General features: G+C 32.7%; 3 protein-coding genes across 19 annotated transcripts; 1 reads left to right on the top strand and 2 right to left on the bottom strand.

The window, feature by feature from the left end:
- Position 1: 1 nt before the first annotated feature.
- Positions 2-10,780, bottom strand: Zw (glucose-6-phosphate 1-dehydrogenase Zw). Of its 4 annotated transcripts, none has more exons than XM_031975649.2 (7): positions 10,629-10,780; positions 3,039-3,163; positions 2,011-2,378; positions 1,170-1,768; positions 839-1,044; positions 602-762; positions 2-498 (listed from the first exon to the last, which is right to left on the bottom strand). In XM_031975649.2, the coding sequence occupies exons 1-7, from the start codon at positions 10,642-10,644 to the stop codon at positions 408-410; spliced, it is 1,566 nt and encodes a 521-aa protein (XP_031831509.1). In that variant the 5' UTR covers positions 10,645-10,780; the 3' UTR covers positions 2-407. The 4 variants fall into 4 exon arrangements, with proteins under 4 accessions (XP_031831509.1, XP_031831518.1, XP_076224316.1 ...); XM_031975658.2 differs by lacking the exon at positions 10,629-10,780 and adding an exon at positions 7,301-7,448; XM_076368201.1 differs by lacking the exon at positions 10,629-10,780 and adding an exon at positions 5,444-5,627.
- LOC116426592 (small ribosomal subunit protein mS37) lies at positions 10,084-11,931 on the top strand. 9 transcript variants are annotated; one of them, XM_076368207.1, is made up of 4 exons: positions 10,666-10,810; positions 11,153-11,296; positions 11,451-11,574; positions 11,641-11,931. In XM_076368207.1, exons 3-4 carry the CDS (start codon positions 11,454-11,456, stop codon positions 11,871-11,873), a joined length of 354 nt encoding a protein of 117 aa, XP_076224322.1. In that variant the 5' UTR covers positions 10,666-10,810; positions 11,153-11,296; positions 11,451-11,453; the 3' UTR covers positions 11,874-11,931. The 9 variants fall into 9 exon arrangements, with proteins under 9 accessions (XP_076224324.1, XP_076224326.1, XP_031831607.1 ...); XM_076368208.1 differs by having other exon boundaries at positions 10,688-10,832; positions 11,153-11,309; XM_076368205.1 differs by having other exon boundaries at positions 10,694-10,832.
- Positions 11,932-12,187: 256 nt separating this feature from the next.
- LOC116426567 (uncharacterized) lies at positions 12,188-18,522 on the bottom strand. 6 transcript variants are annotated; one of them, XM_031975725.2, is made up of 9 exons: positions 18,465-18,522; positions 15,803-16,323; positions 13,762-13,818; positions 13,635-13,692; positions 13,438-13,566; positions 13,192-13,377; positions 12,686-12,953; positions 12,418-12,607; positions 12,188-12,341 (listed from the first exon to the last, which is right to left on the bottom strand). In XM_031975725.2, exons 3-9 carry the CDS (start codon positions 13,766-13,768, stop codon positions 12,265-12,267), a joined length of 915 nt encoding a protein of 304 aa, XP_031831585.1. In that variant the 5' UTR covers positions 13,769-13,818; positions 15,803-16,323; positions 18,465-18,522; the 3' UTR covers positions 12,188-12,264. The 6 variants fall into 6 exon arrangements, with proteins under 6 accessions (XP_031831585.1, XP_076224318.1, XP_031831552.1 ...); XM_076368203.1 differs by having other exon boundaries at positions 13,635-13,818; positions 18,465-18,520; XM_031975692.2 differs by lacking the exons at positions 15,803-16,323; positions 18,465-18,522 and adding an exon at positions 13,892-14,497.
- Between the last annotated feature and the right edge of the window lie 4,445 nt (positions 18,523-22,967).

Genomic DNA, 22,967 nt, shown 5'->3' with positions numbered 1-22,967 from the left:
GTTGTAATTTTTAAATGGTTCATTAAGCTGTCATATCATAAATTACATTTGTCGTATAAAAGTGTATAAAACATTTTATAACAATATAAATTACTTGAGATTGTATAAAGTTATAAATCAAATGATCACGTTTTATTTATAGGCATTTACATATCTCATTTGTCATCTAAAATGTACACTTTCCCCATTGTATGCTTAAAAACTGCTTTAATAGGCCATATAATTCGATATATTAATAAATTAGTTGTATAAATTGATTATATATGTATATAAAATTTTGGATAAGTATCGTATAACTATTGATATAAAAAATATGGGATGCTATGATCACAGATAATGAATTGAAGTACAGATTTCTGTGGCTTATGATATTGACAATATTGAATATAGTGAAGATATCTGAAGCATTATGGCTTTACCCATTTATAGGAGCCATAATAAGCAAAGTTGTTTTGTTTCGCTACTTCATCAGCTTCTTTAGGTCCACGAGAACCGTACCTGAAATTAAAATCGTATATAATATTATTAAACGGTTAATAATGCATATACCATTTTCAGATCTTCGATCAAAGTCTCAAAGTATTAAAATATCAAAACTTACTTGTAAGGAATGGGTTTAATTTGTTCGTTCTCTATTTGATGAAGCAATGGCGTGAAGATCCTCCACGCTTCTGAAAGCTCATCGCTACGTACAAAATGCATTTGTGAACCACAAAATACATCCAATATTAATCGTTCATATGCATCAGGAAGTTTTAAATCCTACAATAGGTATTAACATATTATAAAAACTCCTGTTTTCTACTTTTAATAAAACCAATCCAATATATGTGCATACCTTGTATCTACAACCGTAAGTAAGGTCTAACTCGGTTTCTTCCATATCAAACGTAATACCAGGCGATTTTGTCATCATTTTAATATACAAAGCCTCACCAGGTTGTACTCTTATCACTAATTCGTTCCTTTTGGCCTTTCCATCAAATATATCACCGGGTACGTCTTGATATTGTATTCTAACTTCTGCTTTTCGTTCATTTAACGCTAGCGAATGAAAAACGATCTAATTAAATATAATGTACTTTATCAAGGTATACTAAGCGGCATAAAGACAAAAATGCCTTCATTGGTACTTTCTATTGTAATGAATTATACAATGCTGTATTCACCTTTCCCACACCTAAGGATGAAAGGTACACCGTCCCACCGCTCGTTATTAATTTTCAGAATAGCTAAAGCAAATGTAGGTGTGTTAGAACCACGTGGAACAGTAGAATCATCTAAGTAGCCTAATTGAGCTTCAGGATCATCTGAATCAGGATCCCCAACATATTGACCTAACACTACATTCTCTAGTTCCAACGGTTTCATACACTTTAAGACTTTAACCTTCTCATTTCGTATATCATCGGGATGACAAGATGCAGGCTTCTCCATTGCAACCAACGACAAGATTTGCAACAAGTGGTTCTGCATCACATCCCTAATAATTCCAAATTCATCGAAGTAGCCACCCCTCCCTTGTGTACCAAATGGTTCTTTGAATGTAATTTGCACAGAAGCCACATTTTCTCTATTCCAGGTTGGACTAAATATTCTATTACCAAACCTGAGTGTCATCAAATTTTGAACCATTTCCTTGCCTAAGTAATGGTCAATACGATAAATCTGTTCTTCTTTAAACAAGGATGCTAGATGATCAGACAAACGCTGTGATGTGATTGCATCTCTGCCAAATGGTTTCTCTATAATCACTCTTGTCCAACCTCTGCAATGAAAAAGATGTTAATATCAACTTTGAACTATAGTCTTAGCTGGTTGTAAGTCTAAATACCCATGCCTAAACATCCAAAAAATATTGCAGAATTTTACACTGCTAATTATTCCTTAACTTATAAAATTAATCTATCTGTACTAGAGCTATTTAATCAATTTTGTCACAAACTTCAAACTTGACATTAGTCTGTGCGAATAAGTGTCTTTACACAAATTCTTATATTATGCACTTACTTGTCGCCCATACAAACATTTCTGATGTGTACGGTGACGCTTTCAAACACGCTCGGTGGCAAGGCCAAATAGAACAACCGGTGAGCATTATGGTAGCCTTGTTCGTGTTTTTTCAATTCATTATTTAATAACTCGAAAGGTTCTTGTGAGTCGTATGACCCGGGAACGTAAGAATTCAGTCTCCAGAACTCCTCATATTTCTCCTGTTCCTCTGGTTTTACCTTCATGTAGGGATGGCACTTTAAACGTAACTGAGCGACCGTCATATGAGTCCGCGCATAGCCGAAGAAAGTTGTGGTTTTTGGCAAAAGATTGTCCCTGAATAGCCACCATAACGTCGGGTAGATCTTCTTTCTGGCTAAGTCACCCTGTAATCATCGATAAATTCGTTAATCAGATCTGCTGAAGGAATTGTATATATCATGATTGTATTCCAGTTCCATACTGTACTTCATATCCTGAAAATATGTTAAAGATAGCCATAAAGAATTAAAATAATATAATTCAGGATATACGGGATTAAAATAAAATAGTATTTGTTTAGTAGAAGAAACAAACTATGGTTGAAAGAAGATTGAATACTAGAGAACATTTCTTCATATTGAACAATTTAAAACACATTCAGGATTCTAAGGATGTGAATCATTTCAGATTGATAGTATTTGGGTGCTCATAGTAAGATGGCAACTATTGTAACTTTTGATGTGTTTTAGATCACTTTTTACAAGCTATAGCAACTATCATAGTACTTAATTGAGTACGAAAATCATTTAAAATTTAGAGTGTTATATGTCGCTGAAATCGTAGTTTCATTCAGCATGAACTTATAAAATCAAAAATATAACGTCCTTCAAAATGACGTACCGAATTGATGAAACCACGTTCAACTATTTATCAATAATTTTTTTAATCTATTTTCTTTATCTTATCGCAAGTATCATAAAAATCATACATATCGTTACGATAAGCACTCTGTAAGCACATTGACTGTACAGTCATCATGTCTTTAAGAATATATTAACACTTACAGAAGCACCGAGTGTGATGAAAACGTGCGGATACAGTCCATCGAAGTGGATACCTTCGAGGTGATCCATTTCATCCGATTTTAGGGACTGCCTGATGAAGCGCAGGCTCTCTTCTGTAGACCTCTCTGCAATACAAAAGTGTAAAAATAATAATTATGTTGCTTAAAAATAAGTTTAAAAAAGTGTATTGCACACACACTTTGATGTATAACATATGTAAATTAATTCATTGTACAAGGATAGCTGAAATGGTGATGCAAAAAAACGAAACAAAAGAATAGCTCTAAAGAACTTTTCTTCGAAGCTTAACTTTCAGCAAGGAAGATTTTGAGGATTTTTGGGGATTGATAAATAAAATTCAACCCGTTTGTCTATTCATTACTTACAGTTTCCGCTTACTCCAATAATCACTATTTAATTATTACAGGCGCGTACACCAATTTTTATTTCATTTGGAGTTTGATGAAACTCTTTATGGCGTAAACAATTTTTTTATGAGATCCGTATTTGCATGAACATCCGTAGAGTATTAATTATTATACAGTAACTTACTTATAATGAACATTTATATTATTTCCGCTCGTATCGAAAATAAGAAGAAATGTTTAATAGGAATATATTTAAATGATTTCAAAATGTTTATTAGATAGTAGAAAGAAAAAAAAGGAAAATTTTCTCAAAGTCATATTGAAGGTCATTTCAAAGTTATTGGCATTTTTTCCATATTAACAACTGTTTTTCATAATGTCACGTTGTACGGAGATGAGTTCAATGACCCATGACATTATGGCTTTAAGGCGACCTTGAACAGTAAAACGTTTTGTGGAGAGTCCTGTAATCTGTTGTTATCAGAAGTGTGTACGACATTTGATGCGAATATCATTTTCAAAATGTATTTATCTATAATTATCATTTAACATTCTAAAACTAAAATCAAATGATTTATAAAACATAATAATCAGCAAAGAAAATCAATTTTAAATGTTATATTGAGAATTAAGTCTCATTTTTTAAAATAGCATATGTCTTTACGTAATAAAAGTTTGCCATTATAAAATAGCTAGAAACTATGTACACTATCATTAAAAACGCTAAAACTACGATTAATACCTTATTTTTTGCTTAATAAGATATCATTATAGTTTACATTTTCTATATTTGTCTGGTACTCCACTCGGTAAAAGCAGCAACAAATATTGCTAATGCCTCTTAGATTTTCGATTTTTTCGGACATACATACAAATATTTAACAAACAATTAATTTTAGAGAACCAAATTTAAACGAATATTTGATCTATCGTGTATTTATACGAAGGAACGAAAATATTTTTATAGTAAAAATGTAAAAATAAAAGAGACTTTAAACAATAAACATATTGAAATTTCGTTGCCCGTGTTTGTTGGTTCATTAAAGTGTCCATCAAAATTAATGAGAAATTTGAAATAGACGAATTGTAATTGTACAATATTTTAGAAATTTAGAAATTTAAAGCTGAGAAGTATACGAATTCGTTTTCAATTGTATACATTATCTTCTCGACAAAATTAATTTCTTCTTTGGTTCAACCGGCTGGACAATCGTATAACGGAAATCAATTACACAATTTTTTTGTGTATGCGAGCGCATATCGCAAATCACGTGTAGGTAATACGTGAGTTACTTCATATTCAATCTACAGACCGCTTCCACAGAATCTTACGTAACGTTGAAGAACTGACCACATCATGGTAACGACACTTTTTACACGCTACTGTATAAACACCAGCGACTTGTATAAAAAAATTGTAGAAACTTATTACACGTTAGAAACGATGAGTTAAAAAGAAAAATGTACACATACATGCCACGATAGATTACATACAGGAACATCAAAAAGAAATTAGCTGTTAAATAAAAAAAAGAGTATTAAATACACAAGGCACTCCGAACACGCAGTCCTTGACCATTACAACCGCATCATTTATTCAATTTTTTACTCGATAAGACCTTTGTCAGATCGAATAAAATCAAAATCGCATTTTCTCACAGACTGTACTCAAAATTAACATTCACTTAACCATTCTTAAAATCGGCGACAAACCTATTTGTAATTCAACCCAATAGTAACGACCTTCACCGCTCACTTCCTCTTCATTTAACATATGAAGTAAAAAGTATCAAGATTTTTGTAAACAGCATCACGCCGCAATGATTACAGAATATTGATTACGATTGAAAATGTAAAATTCTTTGAAAATCAACCTGTCCTTGCTTCCACTGATGCATGAATAATCTATAAATATGATGCCTAGAGGGATTTAACGGTGTTTCGATACTCGGGATGGAAAAATTAATGGTGATAACGATTAATCGTTACGGGGGGGGGGGGGGAAATAATGGTTATCACAAGCACTGGGTAACTTACTCAACATGATTACAAAGGGAACACTGTCTTGATCGTGACGAACAGAAAAAATATCGGAAACAGTGTATTTTTCCGGCAATCGTGCGCACCGCGAGCTGAGCCAGAACCGCACGATGATTCTTGAACCGATCGCTTCAACTATTCGGCACCGACTGATCGAGCCATTCACTGCTGTCAGTGTTTCACATCTTTGGGAAGATGTGAGTAAGTACTTACGTTCCGAAGTACAATATATAATGACTCAGGTGTATCTGTGAGGCGAAGAAAACGATTAAGTGTAATCGTTACTACGTGGTTCCAGATAATCGGCAATTATTCTTTATTCATCCTCCATATATACAGCATGATAATGACACTCGATAATCGTTTATGTTTACCAACGAAAGATTTATTTTTCGTTCCATTTTTAACTTCGATTAAAGCTTTCACAGTCTTTATTTATAATTTACAATTTATGTTTATAGTTATTTACAAGTTTATGTGATAATGCTCTTCCCAACCGAATGATCAATCTGAATATAATTTTTTCCTTTAATCTGGCGAATGATTCGGCGAAACAACTTGCGTGGAAAAATATCTGCAATTTAGCGATCAACAGAATAATATCCGAAAAAGGTGTTTAAAGGAACTGTCATCTTTTTCGAATTTTATTTATGAATGAAATATAATAGCTAATAAATAACTGTTCTGTTATCGGAATGTACCTTAACATAGTTACGAATAGGCTAGAGATATTATGCAATTACTTTTGTCAATTATTGTTTTGATACGTATAACTGTTTTTTTGTTGTAATATTAGAGAGCTTTTGTTAAGTCTTACAGTTAATATCTTCTTATACTTTCTCAGCTGTAGTTATAGTTTTGTTATAGATATCTTTAATGCTTCACGTTTATTTATATGCATTCGTTTTCCATAATTTCTTGTTCAGTACGTAGATAGTTGTAATTGGTTTTGCGTTATTACAACAAGAAATTCATTTTCTCCAGTTTCGTTGTCTTTTCATTCTCACGGTAAAAGAACATAAATATTGAAATAACCGTTCTCTTTTTTAAAACAGTAAAAAAACTCGTTCACGATTCTTTCTCTCATAATAAACCAATTCTAAAAACATTGTTATGTTCGATTTGTTTCGCAATGCACCCGTTATTAACAAAAAAATGGCTACGTAAAGTAGACCACTTATTCATTCTGTTATATAAGACAAGATCATCCTTTGCGCTGAAAAGTAAATACTTCCGCGTTATCTTAACAGAGGAAGAAATACAACAAAATTTGAACTAATTCCGTTTCGTAAACAGAATTTACGAAACGCATGCACAAAAAGTATTTGCGAAGTCTGCATACAGTCGAATAATGACCATGAAGCGATTAAAATATTCGTACATTTTGCACGTTGTACATAAACATGAGGAATGTAATTAAATTTTGTAAGCATATTGAATGTATTTATTCCATAATATTCCGTTGTAATATCTTGCTGTAAAAAATACTTTAATCGCCTTCGTTAAAATTTTGATTCCACTTGGAAACTTACAGATCCTAATCTTTCCTGATGCAATTTTCTATAACTTAATTTGTAATGGTTTATACTTGCATTATAGTACGAACGGATTACAACGCATCTAATTTACAACAAAAATGTACAAACAACGATAAAACAAAAATGCGGACATACTAGAATAAAATACGTATTTTTTTTTTAATTTAAACGAACATTTAAAAAATTACAAATCCTGTAAAATAAGAAAGATGTATTAAATAATAGTTTCTGGACCACAATATCTTATATCAGTCGGTCCTACTTCATGCTGTATAACCAAAAAAATCAAATCCTAATTTCAAATCTCGATACGCACCATAGAATGACTTTCACTTGAGGTTCTAATGTTCAAGATCACCACCGCACCGTATTTGCGTTCGCCTAATCTCAGTATCTGCGTTTGATAATGTCCTTTCGGTTACGAGGACGTTCTATGACTGTCTAATATACAAAGGAATGGACGTGTGGTTGGAGTACAAATACATTGCGTTCCTTATAGTCAAGGACATTCTAATATGAAAAATGAATTAGCAAGATGCGACAGTCACGAATCTTCATCAGCACACTGAATATAATTTCTTACAAATTTCTTTCACGTCTAACAATGATAAACCATTGTAAGATGGAAAATGATATACGGTCAAAATTTATCAATTTTTTATTTATTCATAATATTTAGAATCTACATAAAGGGCATTAACAAAAGAAACAGTTGTAAGAGAAATTTTTAGATCAAGATGCATTATATTCCTATCTAATCATGAATGATAATTTTCTTTGAAAAAAGAGAAAAATGTCAAACACCTAGGGCCCAGAAAAAATGGATAGTTTTAAACCTAACCTTAAATGACATTTCGTTTATTAGGCTCATCGTTACATGTTCAGACATTGTACAAAAGTAAGGAATGGCAATAAAACAAGAAGAAACATATTCTTAATTACATTTCCTCCCTAAAGATTGATTGTTGGTCGATATTCAAAATCTTCAACTAAATAATGAAATTTGAACATCGACTTTAATTAATAACAAATAGAATTTTTGATTTAATCCATTCTAATCCCCATTGTTATGTAAAGGGCTGTAACTTGGAAAAGGCAGAATTGTTATTTTATTGAAATAGATTGTTTCATCTAGAACATTTCACGCAAACCGTAAACAAGTTGTTTAAATCAATTTCCTTAATCTGTAAAAAGAAAAAAGAACGTTCATCGCAACGACGCCATAAACGACTGACAACTTTTTTTCTTAATACATGCGATTAAAAATTATTTATTTAAGTTTATATATTTATAGACTAATTACAATTGTAGTTACAAACAAATTTTTCAAGTAGATTGTCCAATTAATTCCATTTATTTCTAATTTTATTTATTACTCATTAATTTATATACATTTCTTATCTAACCTACATTTTTTAGATCCGTATACACGAACATATTTCGCATTTACGGTGACATTGTATACGTATACAGTGAGCGTTATTATGCAAGCATGTAAACATTTATGTAGTAAAAGGCTGATTGTCAGTATGAGTTTCTAGCGGGTATCAGTGATTCGGTAAGTAACACGTGAGTGATGTGTTCAAATTGTCTAATGTAGTCCTTGAATGGAATCGAATGATTATAATCAATGTAGATTTCAATTGCGATATCGATGACGACGATTCATTATCAATCGGAACTGTAAGAAATTAACGTGACTGTTGATGATAATGTGTTTGCGTATCGGAATCACGTTTTTGCCACGAATACTGTATGTGCAACACACCAACAGTAGTTGCAATTTATATACAGTTACGTTGAATGTTTAGAAAAACGTTAATGTAAGAGTAAATATGTGAAATTTAATTTTATTATTCTTGTAAAATAATGTGACTCCTTAATTTTTGTTTAGTACGTCACTTAATTATTTAATTTAGTTATTATGTTCTGTTAATTTTTTTATTTGGAAGTTTTATTCACCGAACATATATTTTCCTCAGCTTCTTCTGCTCCCAACTTTTCGAAAAAATACAAATATAGCATACCACTACAAGTATGATGATAAAGTTGGATAGGTGTTTTAAAATGGTAAAATAATGTATATGTACCGTTTGGTACGTTTTTTTATATAAAAATCATTTCATTGACAGATAAGATGCTAATAATCAAAATATAGTTAAAAACGAATAATAATACCATAAATACAGATTGTAGTTAAGAAAATCACAGTTTACTTTTTGCAATCAGCTAACAGTAATCTATCGATAACGAACATGGTCTGATCCTGAGTGCTATTAAATGATCAGTATTAAAGTTGCATAATATTAACAAACAATATTCATGTTCTGATAAAATCTACTTTTACAATATTATTATATCGTAATATTACGATATTATTTACTATTTAAAAAAGGTTATATAAATGAATTTAAAAATGTCTTTGTTGCAAATATTTAATCTCTGATGCTATCACTAAATGTTTTATTACATAATTACTAACGGAAGTGCATATTTAGTTAAAAAAAGTAATATGAGACCTATTTAAAAAATAAATATTCTTATATACTTACTTATTGGAATAATTGTAATAGTTTATTTAATTGCACATGTGATTAAAAACTAATTGCATCAAAGGAATAGTGATTATTGGTGAAATAAATAATATTATATATTATATTATTAAAACATCTGTGTCTTCTATGTTTAATCTATTATTGATGGAAAATTTTTTTGTCGGCGATAATATTTAATTCAATGTAAATGTGCGTGATGTGCATGAATTTTGAAAAGAGCAGTACGATTGAGTACGCGTGGGACTGATAATGCCTTTTCCCGCAGACTTATCAACAGCATCATGCGATACATACGACTCACGTTATCCGTTCGTAACATCGAGCTTCTATACGATCGTAAATAATATCCGCACAATCATTGTCCTTTCCTATCTGAACACTGAGACTGTTTACCTATAACGACTATATGATTAATTCTTTCCTAAGAATGATTTTTCTTTATTTACAAATAAATGAAGATACGCAATAAATATTTGTATTATGTAGTTTTAATAATTACATTTTCTCCGTCAATAATCCAATAGCAAAAGAATTTGAATTTCTGTGAACTAACAAAATTCCTTTCGTATAAAAACGTTTAGAATTAAATTATGTAACAGACCTACTTTTAACAGTGACTTGCAACGAGTTACTCATAGCATTGAGAATATTGTGTAAGTACAATGTGTGTAATCAGTAAAAGAAAGGTCTATGTAAAATAGGAATTAGTCGTCAGTTTTAAGTACCAATTGGACAAATTAAAGAAAGTCATAAATACATAAAAACGATATATTATTATTTAAGAAGTTAGAAAGTGGTTTTGAGAAAATGTATTTAATACAAAACAAGTATATTTCATAGCATAAATACATGAAAAAATGATGTAAAACTTTTTATGATAATTGTTTGTTTGTTGATTGTCTTTTATGAAATGAAAGAAAAATTCATTGTACGTTTTTATCGTGCACATATCGGAAGTGTACAAACACTAAATATTTAGAAATAATTAAAATACGTATACAATAAAAAAGTTCACTGTAAGAATTATCGGTACTAAAGTATGTCAGAAAGATATAAATGTAGATAGTTATTAAAAAATACAACACTTACTCCTAGTTTTGTCCATCGTTGATATATAATAATACGAAAGATAAAATTTTCAATTAGTAATGTTATAGATCGTTTTAAAAGCAACTTAGAGTTTCCAGGAGCGTTAAACTGGACTTTGCAAGTAGTCTTCAAACTATCGTCAAAGAATAATGTCGTAGATGGTTTCCTCTTATAGAATTGAGGTTAAGTGTAAAAAAGTGAAGTGTCAGTATACGCTCAACACTAATCAACTTGGTCTTTTACAATTCTGTTCATAAAAACTTCACTTCTTCGAGGTCCCTGTTTCCCCCCATTTAGACCAACCAGATTTTATATATAAGATCTGTGACTCTGTACTATTTATTACGATTCCTAATTTAATATAAACAGTTATATTTTTTAAAAGATATATATTATAATAATAATAATAATAGTTAATAATAGTGTATATATTATACATATATTTATATATACATTAATGAGTATTGATATTAATGATATATACATTAATATTAGTTATATTAGTAATATATTTAATATTACAGTGAAAGAATATTATACATTTCTCTACAATTATTTCATACACATTAATGTGGATAAGTAAAAAATGTATTTGTGACTACAGTTCAGAACGATTGATGATAAAAGCATCTATTACGGAAAATTTTTCTTCTTAAATATTACAAAAAGTAATTTGGTTCGGTAAAATAACATATTAAAAAATACTTTATACATAATATCTTATATACTTTACAATGATTTGTAATATGAGTTATATATATCTGATTTTCAAGTTTTAATGTTTCTTAACCTCAAATCACTAATACCATTTTTTGTCCTTAGAAAATGAGACAGACAACTGCATTGTGGAAAAGAATTCCACAATCCGAAAAAAAAGTACCGTTTCGAGCATATAAGCCTTTAGTTTTAAATGATTATGTTAAAGGAGGAGGAAGTGCAGCGACTGGTATATATTTGGTTTGATCAATATAAATAAATATTTTGAACTGATAATATTGTTTTCACGTTTTAGAAAAAAATTGTTTATATGAAATATCGCTACTGTTCAATTGTTTGCAAGATAATGATTTTGACGACAAATCTTGTGGAGAGCAGATAAAAAATTTTAATTCATGTGTGCAAAATTATAAGCAGACTAAATGTACACAAAAGAAATCACGATTACTTAAGATGCCTGAACCTGGTAGTAACACGTACACAAGTGGACAGCTTACTTATCTTTTAAAAAAATATCCAAACATTTAAAAAATTATAAGAAACATTATATCATTATTATATGTAAAATATATTTATAGTAGTATAATTTTTAGTTAATTTTTTAAATCAAACTTCCAATTCTTTTGTAACATATTTGTGGACAGTAAATGTTTTAATGAGCTATAAAAATAGTAAGTACTGAGTTGCAGTACTCTGAGGGTGAAAGTAGGTAATAATTTCAAAAAATTAAAACTATATAGAATTAAATGTATGATAATTTGACTTAGAAATTTGAATGTTATAGCACTCATGTCATTTTATATCACAATGAAAATAAAGGCTATAGTATTCACATCCGTGCATATGTTAAGATACTTTTAATTAAATTATCATTACTTAGTACATTATAAAATAAAATTATGAAACAGTAAGAAATACATTATAAAGAATTTTCCATTTTACTCTGTTTATTTTGTTGAGACTGTACACGTTTTAAAGCCAATCGTGCAGAGTAACCTGTGTATACAAATAAATAAAATTAATTTGAATTTTTGTTCTATAATACAAGTTGATTCAAATTAGTTGTACATACGAATGGAATGATTGGTATTACAAATGGTTGTAACTTCCTGGATAGTATTTAGTTGATGTTCAATGCGTTTTAATGCCTTATAGTTTTCTATCTGTTCATCTCTATAACGGTGGTATGTACAGAACAACGTAATTATACATAAACCAAGAGCTATTTTTCTGTACATCCATGTTGTGCTCACTAAACTTTCCTAAATTAAGTAATAACAATCTTATTTATTTCTTAAGTTCAAATTTACAACACATATAAAAAGCCTGTTTTGTATTACCTTATTATCTTCTGAATGAAACATAGTATTGCCATAATATTGAACTAACATGCGTTCCATTATAACATTTACACTCAAAATTATAAAAAGCGTTATTCTAGCATTTGTTGTCCTTTTAGAAGAACTAAATAGTGCACACAAAATACAACTAATAGTGTAATACATAATGGATTGAAACCATGAAACTTCACCAATAATCCAATTTTGAAAAGTGCGTAGATATGAAAATATTTCAAACAATAATTCTTTTTGATCTTTTGCTGTTTCTCTGCAAATAATAATAATTTTTAATTTTTGTAATAATAAATTAAAAACGTAAAACTAAATACGCAAAATTATTATTATAGTTAGCAATTATTGGAACACAAGTATTGTTCGCAAATATGTATAAAAACCAAATAAAATAAATTACCATCTATATAGATTAAATTCTTACATAATTGACAATGTCAGTAACATGATCCCTCAAAGCTTAAAGTATTTCATTAAAATAAATGTTTACTTACTTGAAATCTTTTACCATATTATTAACACTCTCAGATGAAGACTTCAATACTACACCAAGTTCTTTTCCATGATCTAAGAGTTTATTTTGCATTTTTAAACTTTCCTTTTGACTTTCTAACATAACTTCCTGTACTTCTGAAGCTTCTAGTAATTGATCTTTCATTCTTGTGGAAACTTGATGTAATCTAATCATATTAAGTATATGTTACTTTAAAATGTAGTTTTAGTATTTACACAAAACTTACTGTTTAATGGTGTTATCAGTTTGAGCTTGCCAAACTTCATAATTTAGATAAAAGCACATATGTGTAGTATGTATATAAAATTCATTATATGCATTAAATGCTCTATCTGACATATTATTGATGCAATCTCTGCAAAATCAAGAAACATTACGTTAGAATCTGTTAATTCAAGAATATAATTAATATACATAATTTACCTTCTTTGCATATCTGAATTACTGAAATGACAATCATAAGTTGTATGTCCTGAATCTTCTAAAAAACAATTCATCAGTTTTAGGGCAAGAAGAGAATGCTCTTCATCATTTAAATTATTACAAGTACTTTTCATTGTTGTCAAAGCATTATGCCAACAAGTTCCATGCAATACAGAAGATTTTGCTGAAAGAATTTTATCACATAAGTACTTAAACGTAAAAACTGTTTTTTGTAATGCTAATGGAATGATATATACTTTTTATTATTTGATAATGTTTTTCTCCTGTTTCTTTCAATATTCTACTTCCATCGATTGCAAATGAATAAAAGACCGGGAAAAATATTAAACGAATCATCGTGTGTAACTTAATTGGTTATTTTAAATATGCACACTAACTTTTGAATTTCAGTTATACATTTGGAAAAAACTTTACTAAATTTTCGCATTATCAAACACACAGATATTTTTTATTTATACACAAGTATTATTTATCGTAATTTGAATAAGTAGTATTTGTAAGTCGAATTTTAAAAATATTCATTAAACGAGTGTCACAAACAATGAACAAAATACTTTTATTGAAACAAAAACAACTATACCACTTGTAATGCACGAAATTTACTGTTGTTGTGTTCGAAGCACTCAAATTTAAATTTACGTTACAGTTTATGCACAAAAAGTCGGTACATGTGACCAATGCGCGCGTCGATTTAGAATCTAGAAACACCAGACAGCACTATGGCGGATTTTCAAGCACGTTAATATTATGGGTTAATTATCGAGAGTATTAATGAGAGAGATATCTGCTCCATCCGTCGATATAAAAATATTGAATGAATTATTTTTGAACAAATCATTTAACTAACATTTGTTCTCATCTCAAATAAAGTCTTCTCATTCAAGCATAGAATATTCAATCACATGAAACAGTTTCTGATTCTTGCGCCATCTAGTCATCTGCTTCATTACTACATTTAAACAATCCAACAAGGGAATAGCCGTCATTTAACTACATTATCTTTTTTTTTAAAGAAATCTATGTATAAATATATATATATAGTAAGAATAGTAAGAACATACAACAGATGATTTCTATCATATCAATCATTTCATTTCATTATCATCATATCATTTACTAATAAATTAAGAATGAAAATTAAATTAAAAATCGATTTTAGATGCAGACATTACTTGAATACCTGCAAATAATCTACTTTATTCATTTTTCTTGTTTATAAATAAGTAATAGCCGACTTAAGAATATTTTATAATAAATTGAGACTAATGATGAAACTGGAAGCTGACACCGATCAACTTCTGAGCAAACAAACAAAATTTAATTGGATTATTTTAGTGACTGGTTTATAGTTCCTGGTTATTTTTAAATAATAAAAGGATCCTTTCAAAATTAACAACGCCGGTGGGTGCTTTCTACGTGACTTCCAAAAGGGTTGTAAAAAGACAACGTGCAACTGGAGCGTTGCTGGCAACCGGCCAGCCACTTTTGCCATTGAATTCGGACGGAGCGAAAATAAGTGGCCGGTACCGAGATAGGAACAGTGACACAGGTTCGATCTCCTCGTTCCCATCTTGAAGACCGGTTTATCCTCCGACGAACATCGAAACAGTTCACGGGATCATTGTTCGTACGAGCTCTCCTCGGAGATGCTCGCATAGAGGAAAAGCCAGCCCCGTTAACACGAGCTCTTGATGATTAAGCATTTTATGGGAGACGATTCTATCGATAATCTTCGTTAGCTCGATATTATGCGCCGATAAAAAAGTTGTACAGTCGTTTGTTAAAAAGTTTAGTCGAATTACGGGGACAAAGGAGTAATATCTTAGGGCAGCATCGGTTAGTTCATTTTATCCTGATCATATGTCGATTACTACATTATCTTTGCGATTGAAAAAATTGATGTATTAAATTATATTGGAAATTTGATTTTCTGGCAATGTACAGTTACGAAACGTATGCCAATCGAAAGAGTAATTAAAAAATTTCAGGACTGTGTAGAAATTTGGTTGAGTTCAATTTACATGTACTAAATTTTTTATCCTAAGTTCTATATTCTATATTGTGAATTCTAAATTCAAATGATACATATTCTACTCATTATCACTAGAACTTTTAAATGCACAGAAACCTGTACCATCGATACTTACATCCTCTCAACCCTGAGTTGCTTAGGTTCACAGTGTTTAGTAGCTCTATACTATTAACACTCCTTTTTTCTCATTAGGAGACTCCCTGGTGATCTTTATCCGAGGATCTCTTGAACCAAATACCCTTACTGCTTAGCGATAGTGCCACCAATATTCTTCCTTTCTCACCACTGAAAATGAGTCATTTACTTTCATAGTCCTTAACAACCCTGCACCAACAACATTCTCTTCTTCTTATTGCTAGACCATTAAGATACCCAGGTTACTAGAGGTTCTCCAAACAATAATATTTTCATTTTCTCCTCGCTGGGTCACTCGATTTTGTAGTTCTCAGCATTATCATTCTTCTACAATCAATACCCTGCGTCTTGTTAGAAGGCTGCCTGGAGATCTTTCACCGAGGGCCACTTGATCCCGATGTACATATCTCCATGTGTCAGCGCAGGTATCTCCAATCCGCGACTTCACCAAGTTTAATGTTTTCTATACTATGCCGATGTAAGAATCAGTTTTCACAAAATCTAAATCATAAAATATCTGTTTTTATTTGAAAATTGTATCTCTCTTGGAAACCCTTATATTGATCTTATCTTTGAAGAACCGAAAAGTTTCGGTAAACCTTATCGTGTCTAAAGTGTCTGACACATAAAGTAGTTCTGTCTTTAGGGATAGAATCCGACATTTGCACATTATATTTATTTTACTCTATTAAGTCTATCTTATACATTCATCGATTAATTTGCCTTTGTCTTCGTTTCCTTTTCTTACTGTTATTATAGGTATATTTACTTGTTAGCTACTGTAACTGGATTCTACATTGTTTATTATCTCATTACAAACATTTTGTCCGGTTTTGTGTAACAACCACAGTAATATTGTTATTCTTATATCTTATCAGGATGATTACGGATCCTTAAGATTTCATTTTCATTTCAATTTCATTTAGAAATCAGAAACAATATTATTGGGGCACCCCATATTGTTCACGTGGATGTAGGGGATCGGAACGAGGGGATGATCAATCGATCACCGGCACACTGGCGATTTGCCGAAGTGCACGGGAGCGAATCATCCACGCCTAGGCAGCTTGACGTCAGCCTCGTAAACCGCGCGCATCGCATCGCATCGCATTGCATCGGCCGGATTAAAAATAAATGCGACCCGGAAAAGCGGTGAATGCCGGATAATTGCAATCCGATCTATTCCAGTATCCCGTTTCCTCTCGAGGCCGCAGAGGTCCCTGCCAGGCTCGGCATTGTTGCGCCAGGCCCGGCCTGGCCCGCAAAATCGTCACGCATCGCGATTAGGGTTGAAAGCAAGTAACCCAAAGCCTGATGTAACGACGCGTGTTTTAACGATTAACTCTTTATATTCTTTTACTGAGTATGACTCGACGTGATTCTTTCGCAGATGCGTAGGCAATCAAAATATTTACGGCTATACTAAATTTAGTATTACAATATTTTTGAATAAATCTTTTTGTGACAAATTGGAAAGAAGGAAATATAAAAAATAGGTAATCGATTATCTGCACGAGGGTGAAAATATATTTAACATTTCTTAATTGTATCTGTTATGTTCAATATAATTAACAGAAAAAATTGTTTGTATTACTTTCGATCAATCAGCTGTCCTTTGAAGCATATTTCAATCGGAACACTCGAAATAATTGGAGTCATTGGGGAGGAAATTTAAAAACATTCCAGCTGCAAAGCTTTAACGATTCGTTTACCGACGACTGCGATTGCCGGCGTGGTAACCGGAGACGGGCGTCGTTGCTGTAATTAATTAACCCTCGAATCTCACGCTGAAGAATCGGATCGCTGGCAATCCGATAGCGCGGCGCATCATTAAATTACAACGGGTGATCGTCGATGACGAAGGTCGAAATGATGAATCAACTATGGAGGCCTGCTATCATGCCTTTCGATACGGTGCCGCCGCGTGAGCGCATAAATTCATCGGGGGTTCGTGCACTGGACACCGCATCGGAAATAGGACACCAGAAGATACGCATCTAACCGTTGCTTTAATGAGGTATGCGAATTAATAATCTTAAGGTGAAAAATATACGAAATGGAAAAGCTTTTGCACGAGAGAAATTTTATTTGTTTCTCTTGCAGAATGTTTCAGTGTTTGTTGGACGTTTAGAGTAACGCTCGATTCTCAAGCTGATTAAAGTAATAGAAACCTTTCTTTCATGGGTATTCCTTATTGCCCGTTTTAAATCGTTGAAATGTTCTAATTACAAATATAATTTTATTTTTCCATGTAATTAGATTATAATTTTGTGAAAATCTGGGAAGCATCAAAGGACTACGTCTAATTCAATAATTCGCTCGTTTTTGAATTTGCAAAGGAATGTTAATTTCAATGTTCACCTATTATTTACACGATAAAATATTATGTATTTATATTATTTGCTTACATGACAGTTAAATGCGAATGAAACCGAGAAACTTATCAAAAAGTTGTCGAATTATAATAAAACTGAAAATGTGCAGGTTAAATTAAGATAAGTTAGATATCAATTTCAAAGCTTAACAAGCTTAAATAAAGCTTGAACAATCTAAGAAAATTAAACATTTTCCACCGGCCTGCATTATCTTGAACGACGAATCAATGAGCTAAAATTAATTAATTGATAGCATAATGAACATACCTGGTTTCTCAATCGGATGATCTGTGTTTACGTTAAGCTGTCGTCGTTGATTGCCTGTCAGGTACGATAATTATTATCCAGTCGTTCACACTAGAAAGGGGATGGGAGGCGGACTGGATAGAAAGCTATCCATCTTGGGTATAAAGCTGAGAGATCATTTGACGGCTGGGCTGGGAAATGCGAGTCTGACTGATCAGTTTTCACTTATTCTCATTTTATTCTCAATACTAATTTACTATTCCTCACTACGGTTACACGTAACCAATGAAAATTATAAACAGGACACTCAATGTTAGCGAAAGACTTCTCTTGCTCCTGTGCTACCTTGCTAGACATCAAGTTAACTCCCAACATTACATATTCTGCGTCACTAATGAGAATGCTAGCAAAAGGAATGCGAGTCTTCTAATTGATCAATTTTCATCTATTCTCATCTCATTTTCAATGCTAATTCGGTATTCGCCGATACGGTTACAGGTAACCAATTAAAACTATAAACAAGACACTTAGCGAAAAAGGCTTTTGTCTCTATGCTGTTTAGCTAGACATCGAGTCATCGCCCAACGATACGAATGAAGTGCAGGAAGGAACCGGAAATGGATAGGTGTCGAGGCGACGAACATTGAGAAATTGCGAGTAATATTTGGAACCGCGAGTCTGTTGATTTATGCCTCTATCAAACGATGGGAGGACGTTTCGGGTGTGTAATTCTCGGACAAACAACTTTACCGTTTGCCTCTGCGATAGAGACGATTGTTTTTGATTTCTCCAATGCCAACGCAGCAGCATTCGTTGCGACGAGTCTTCGAAGTCCCCGCGATTTCCGCGATCCCACCGGTGCCGATTCTCAAACGGAAATTTCCGTCAGCGATATGTACGTCGACGTCGATCCAATGTTTTGGCAGCAAGCCCGCATTTCTCTCTCCAGATGTCATGGTGCATCCGACGCCGCGTCTTCCCACTATCATGACACTTTCTGCTTTTTATTCATATGGGAGCACATCATAAAACTCGTCCAATTCATTCGCGTCGATTCGCTTTCACCAGAAATAAACGCGGCGATAAATTCGCGGTGATGTATATCGACCGACAAAACAGCCGCGGACTGCAGCGGCGGCGGCTTTTTTCCTGGTGTTGCGTGACTACTCGTTAAATCGAGAAACGCTAATAAGAGAGATTTGTCTCATTAATACATTGTTACGTTAATGAGATTCATTCGTCGAACTTTTACGTCAACTGTTTATTATACTTTGAACAATTGAAAACGGATCTTGTATATCGATTTTGGAGGCGAATGACAAATAATTCTTCAACAGTTTATATGACGATAACGAGTTCTATTTAATGGTTCTGTCTGGTCGTAGTTTTTTAACAGGTAATGTTTAACGGAACGAAATTTTAAGTTTATTTCGCTTCTTCGCTGTATTTCGTTTCTAGGAGCAGTTCATTGAAGAAATCAGTATTAGGTTTTCTTAATTCACGACGCGTACCTTCTCACTAGTCATCTAATGGACATCATACAGAAATTTCGTATGTTTGCTTCGGAGAATCCCATAAGACCTTTTTCGTACCTCAGAAGGATTTTCTTTGCATAAATTTGAATCGAGATCTTGAAGCTCAAGATAAATGCTAAATATTTCATTCAAATTTGAAATATTTATAGACAGATGTACACAGAAAACTCATAAATCATTGGATCATCGCAATTTATTATTTCCATCCTAGAACGATGCCATTCTTGAATTTTGATATAGGACCTAGTAGCTTGTCCAGATGCGCGAGGTTTGCAGCCACGATCCGAATTCGATTTTTATCAGTCTCGCTATAAAGATTGGTGTTTCTAAAACGGGATAGCGTGCACGGGCTCGACAGCTGATCAGATCTCTTTCCGTCAATGACAGTCCGCGGCGGGGTGATTTTATATGTTTGCTATATATCGTTCGATTAAACAGTTTCTGGGTACGGTGTAGCGAGCCCATAAAAACGGATTTTCGACCGGTGGCGAGGCCTGCTTCTCGTCTTGGCACGGTCCCCTTCAAGAAAAGTCGAAACGGGGCGCGGAGCGTCGGGAACTTGGCCAGAGAGGCTAACGCCAATTCGCTTTTCATCGGTTTCCATACACAAATCAGTGTCCCCAAAATGGGATACAGTGCGGCTTAAGCCGCGTTCTGGACCAGTTACGAAACTTGTTTAGGTCTCGCCTCACCGATTACGGTCCTCGAGAGGCTAATTTTATGAGTTCACTACATCTTGTTCGCCGAGTGTACTTTTGTATGTCGGACGAACGCTCGGGAATCGAATGATCCGCGTTTTGTTAGTTAACCTTCAATCCTTTGAGCTATAACACAAGAGTCACACTCTTGGCGAAGATGTCAGATAAAAATTTAACAAATATATGTGTTACTTAATCCTTTCCAGCCCCAATTAAATATTAGTTTTCTATTATTAATCATAATGCTGCAGAGTTAACGTAGACGTTAAGTGAACGAGAAATTTTTATCTGTTTCTAATAGACTCTGAACAATAAAATAATTCTGTCGAGCGTAGTTGCGAAAGAAATCACAGTGTAAGAGGTTAAGTGTTACGGTAGATCTTTCAAGCTTCTAACAAGTTATAAGTCAATGTTGATATGTAAAAGAAAATATAAACTACTTATAATTGCAATGACTGGAAAGCTAGGTAAATGAAATTGTTAAGCGTTTTGGTAAACCGACTTAAGGGTCAACGTACGATTACATAGTCTGACTGTCGTGTGTGAAAATTACAATGGCGAAAATACGAAAGTAGATTGAAATTAATGGATCGAATTACGAAATAGTTGTGTTTGTTGTGTAAATGTCTGCAATAAATGAAACATTTAACCGACGAGCTGAAGGATAATTTTAAAAGTTCGCCGTATTCTGTTCATCGACTGTGATCTCTAGATATACATAGCAAACTCATAAAAATCGTGAAGGAAGCTTTTCCAGCTGTTTGATGAAATGTTTAACTCTGTCACGTTTGTCGGGTCTCCATCAACCTGTATATTTTTGGAAACATTAAATGAAAATCTGTTAGACGACGGTTCGGTGAATATGGCAGACGAAGCAGAATTTAATATTTTCGCTATACAATGTATAGCGTGGCGGCACAAAAGGATCCCCGCGCTTCCGTTTTAATAATGATACTCGCGTGTTTCGTCGCGAAGTTTCTTATTGTTACCTCGGATGGAAATTGTTCATTGCAGATTTTAAAAACAGAACACTCGATCATTTTAATTCAATAAAGTTTGAACTTAATTTGCGGCTTGAGGGAACCAGATATTCTCACTTAAGTAATTCATATTAATGATTAGAAAAACTATCCTTACACCGTGGATCAATCTTTAACTTAAATATTTATTTAATAATTAATATTTAATATTTAACTAAAATAATCTGCAATTAACACTTAAACTTATTATTACCATGGACGACAATTTAACAGGTACCAGTCGAATTTCTAATTACTACTACGAAAGGTACCAGAAAAGTACTAAACTCAGCCACTTCGCTTTTTAAAACGTTCCCCCATAGGGGATCAATTCATTTTTTTTTGTTCTTTTAATATATATACAAATCGAGGTACATAATCGAATACAGACGCTCATAAGTGTATATGTGTATAATCCGAGGAGTTATGATACAATTTATTCCTGCGAATGGATGATAGGATAAAATATCGTGTCGCATGAAAGACAATTATTCTCCCTCCATCTCTCCCACAAATCCACAGTATCACGCGTACACACACGCACGCATACGTATACGCAACCGTTGTAACAGTGTGGGCCGAATAAAAACGATTCGCGACAGTGTTACGATTAACAGACTACAGATTTCGTGCGTTACAGCACACGACTGTCCCGTAGCAATCTGAAACAACATTTTTCGAAAAACCTGACCATTAGTTTCATTTTCTTTTTGACACGATTAAATCTTTCACTGAATGAATGTTTTATTTTTGACACGAAGGAATCTTCCATTGAAGAAATACTTTTCCATTGAACATCAGAATCTCAGGAATTTCATTCTGCCTAGAGTCGTTCCGATCGCGCAAGATTCTCTCGATTTCACGCATGCCTTCACCGAACATTATCGTTAAATATTGTCCTGTTTAGTTACATTCAATACTTTTATCATTAACTTCATACTCGATTAACTATTTTATTGAATTGTTGATGGACAATCGAAACGGTCGCATCTAGGGTTTCAGCGTTAACCATCGGATGGCTGTGCTGTATAAGCGAGTTCCGGGTGATTTTTCTGTCCCTCGGCAGAACTTGCGATTGAAGGGTTCGAGCATGAAATTCTCTCGTTAGAAATGCGAAGCTCAGTATAAATTGAGTTTAAAGTTATTCTACGACATACGTAACTTACTCGTACACTCTGTACACTATCCGCGCTTGTTCACACTCCGATGGAACATAATGAAACGAGAAAGAAAGGAACACCTCGCATTACCTTCGGTTACCATTAGACTGCG

This window comes from Nomia melanderi, chromosome 6 (assembly GCF_051020985.1).
Source record: "Nomia melanderi isolate GNS246 chromosome 6, iyNomMela1, whole genome shotgun sequence".
Lineage (NCBI taxonomy): Eukaryota > Metazoa > Arthropoda > Insecta > Hymenoptera > Halictidae > Nomia > Nomia melanderi.
The sequence above is the reverse complement of the archived record's forward strand: the minus strand, read 5'-3'. Positions and strand labels throughout refer to the sequence as shown.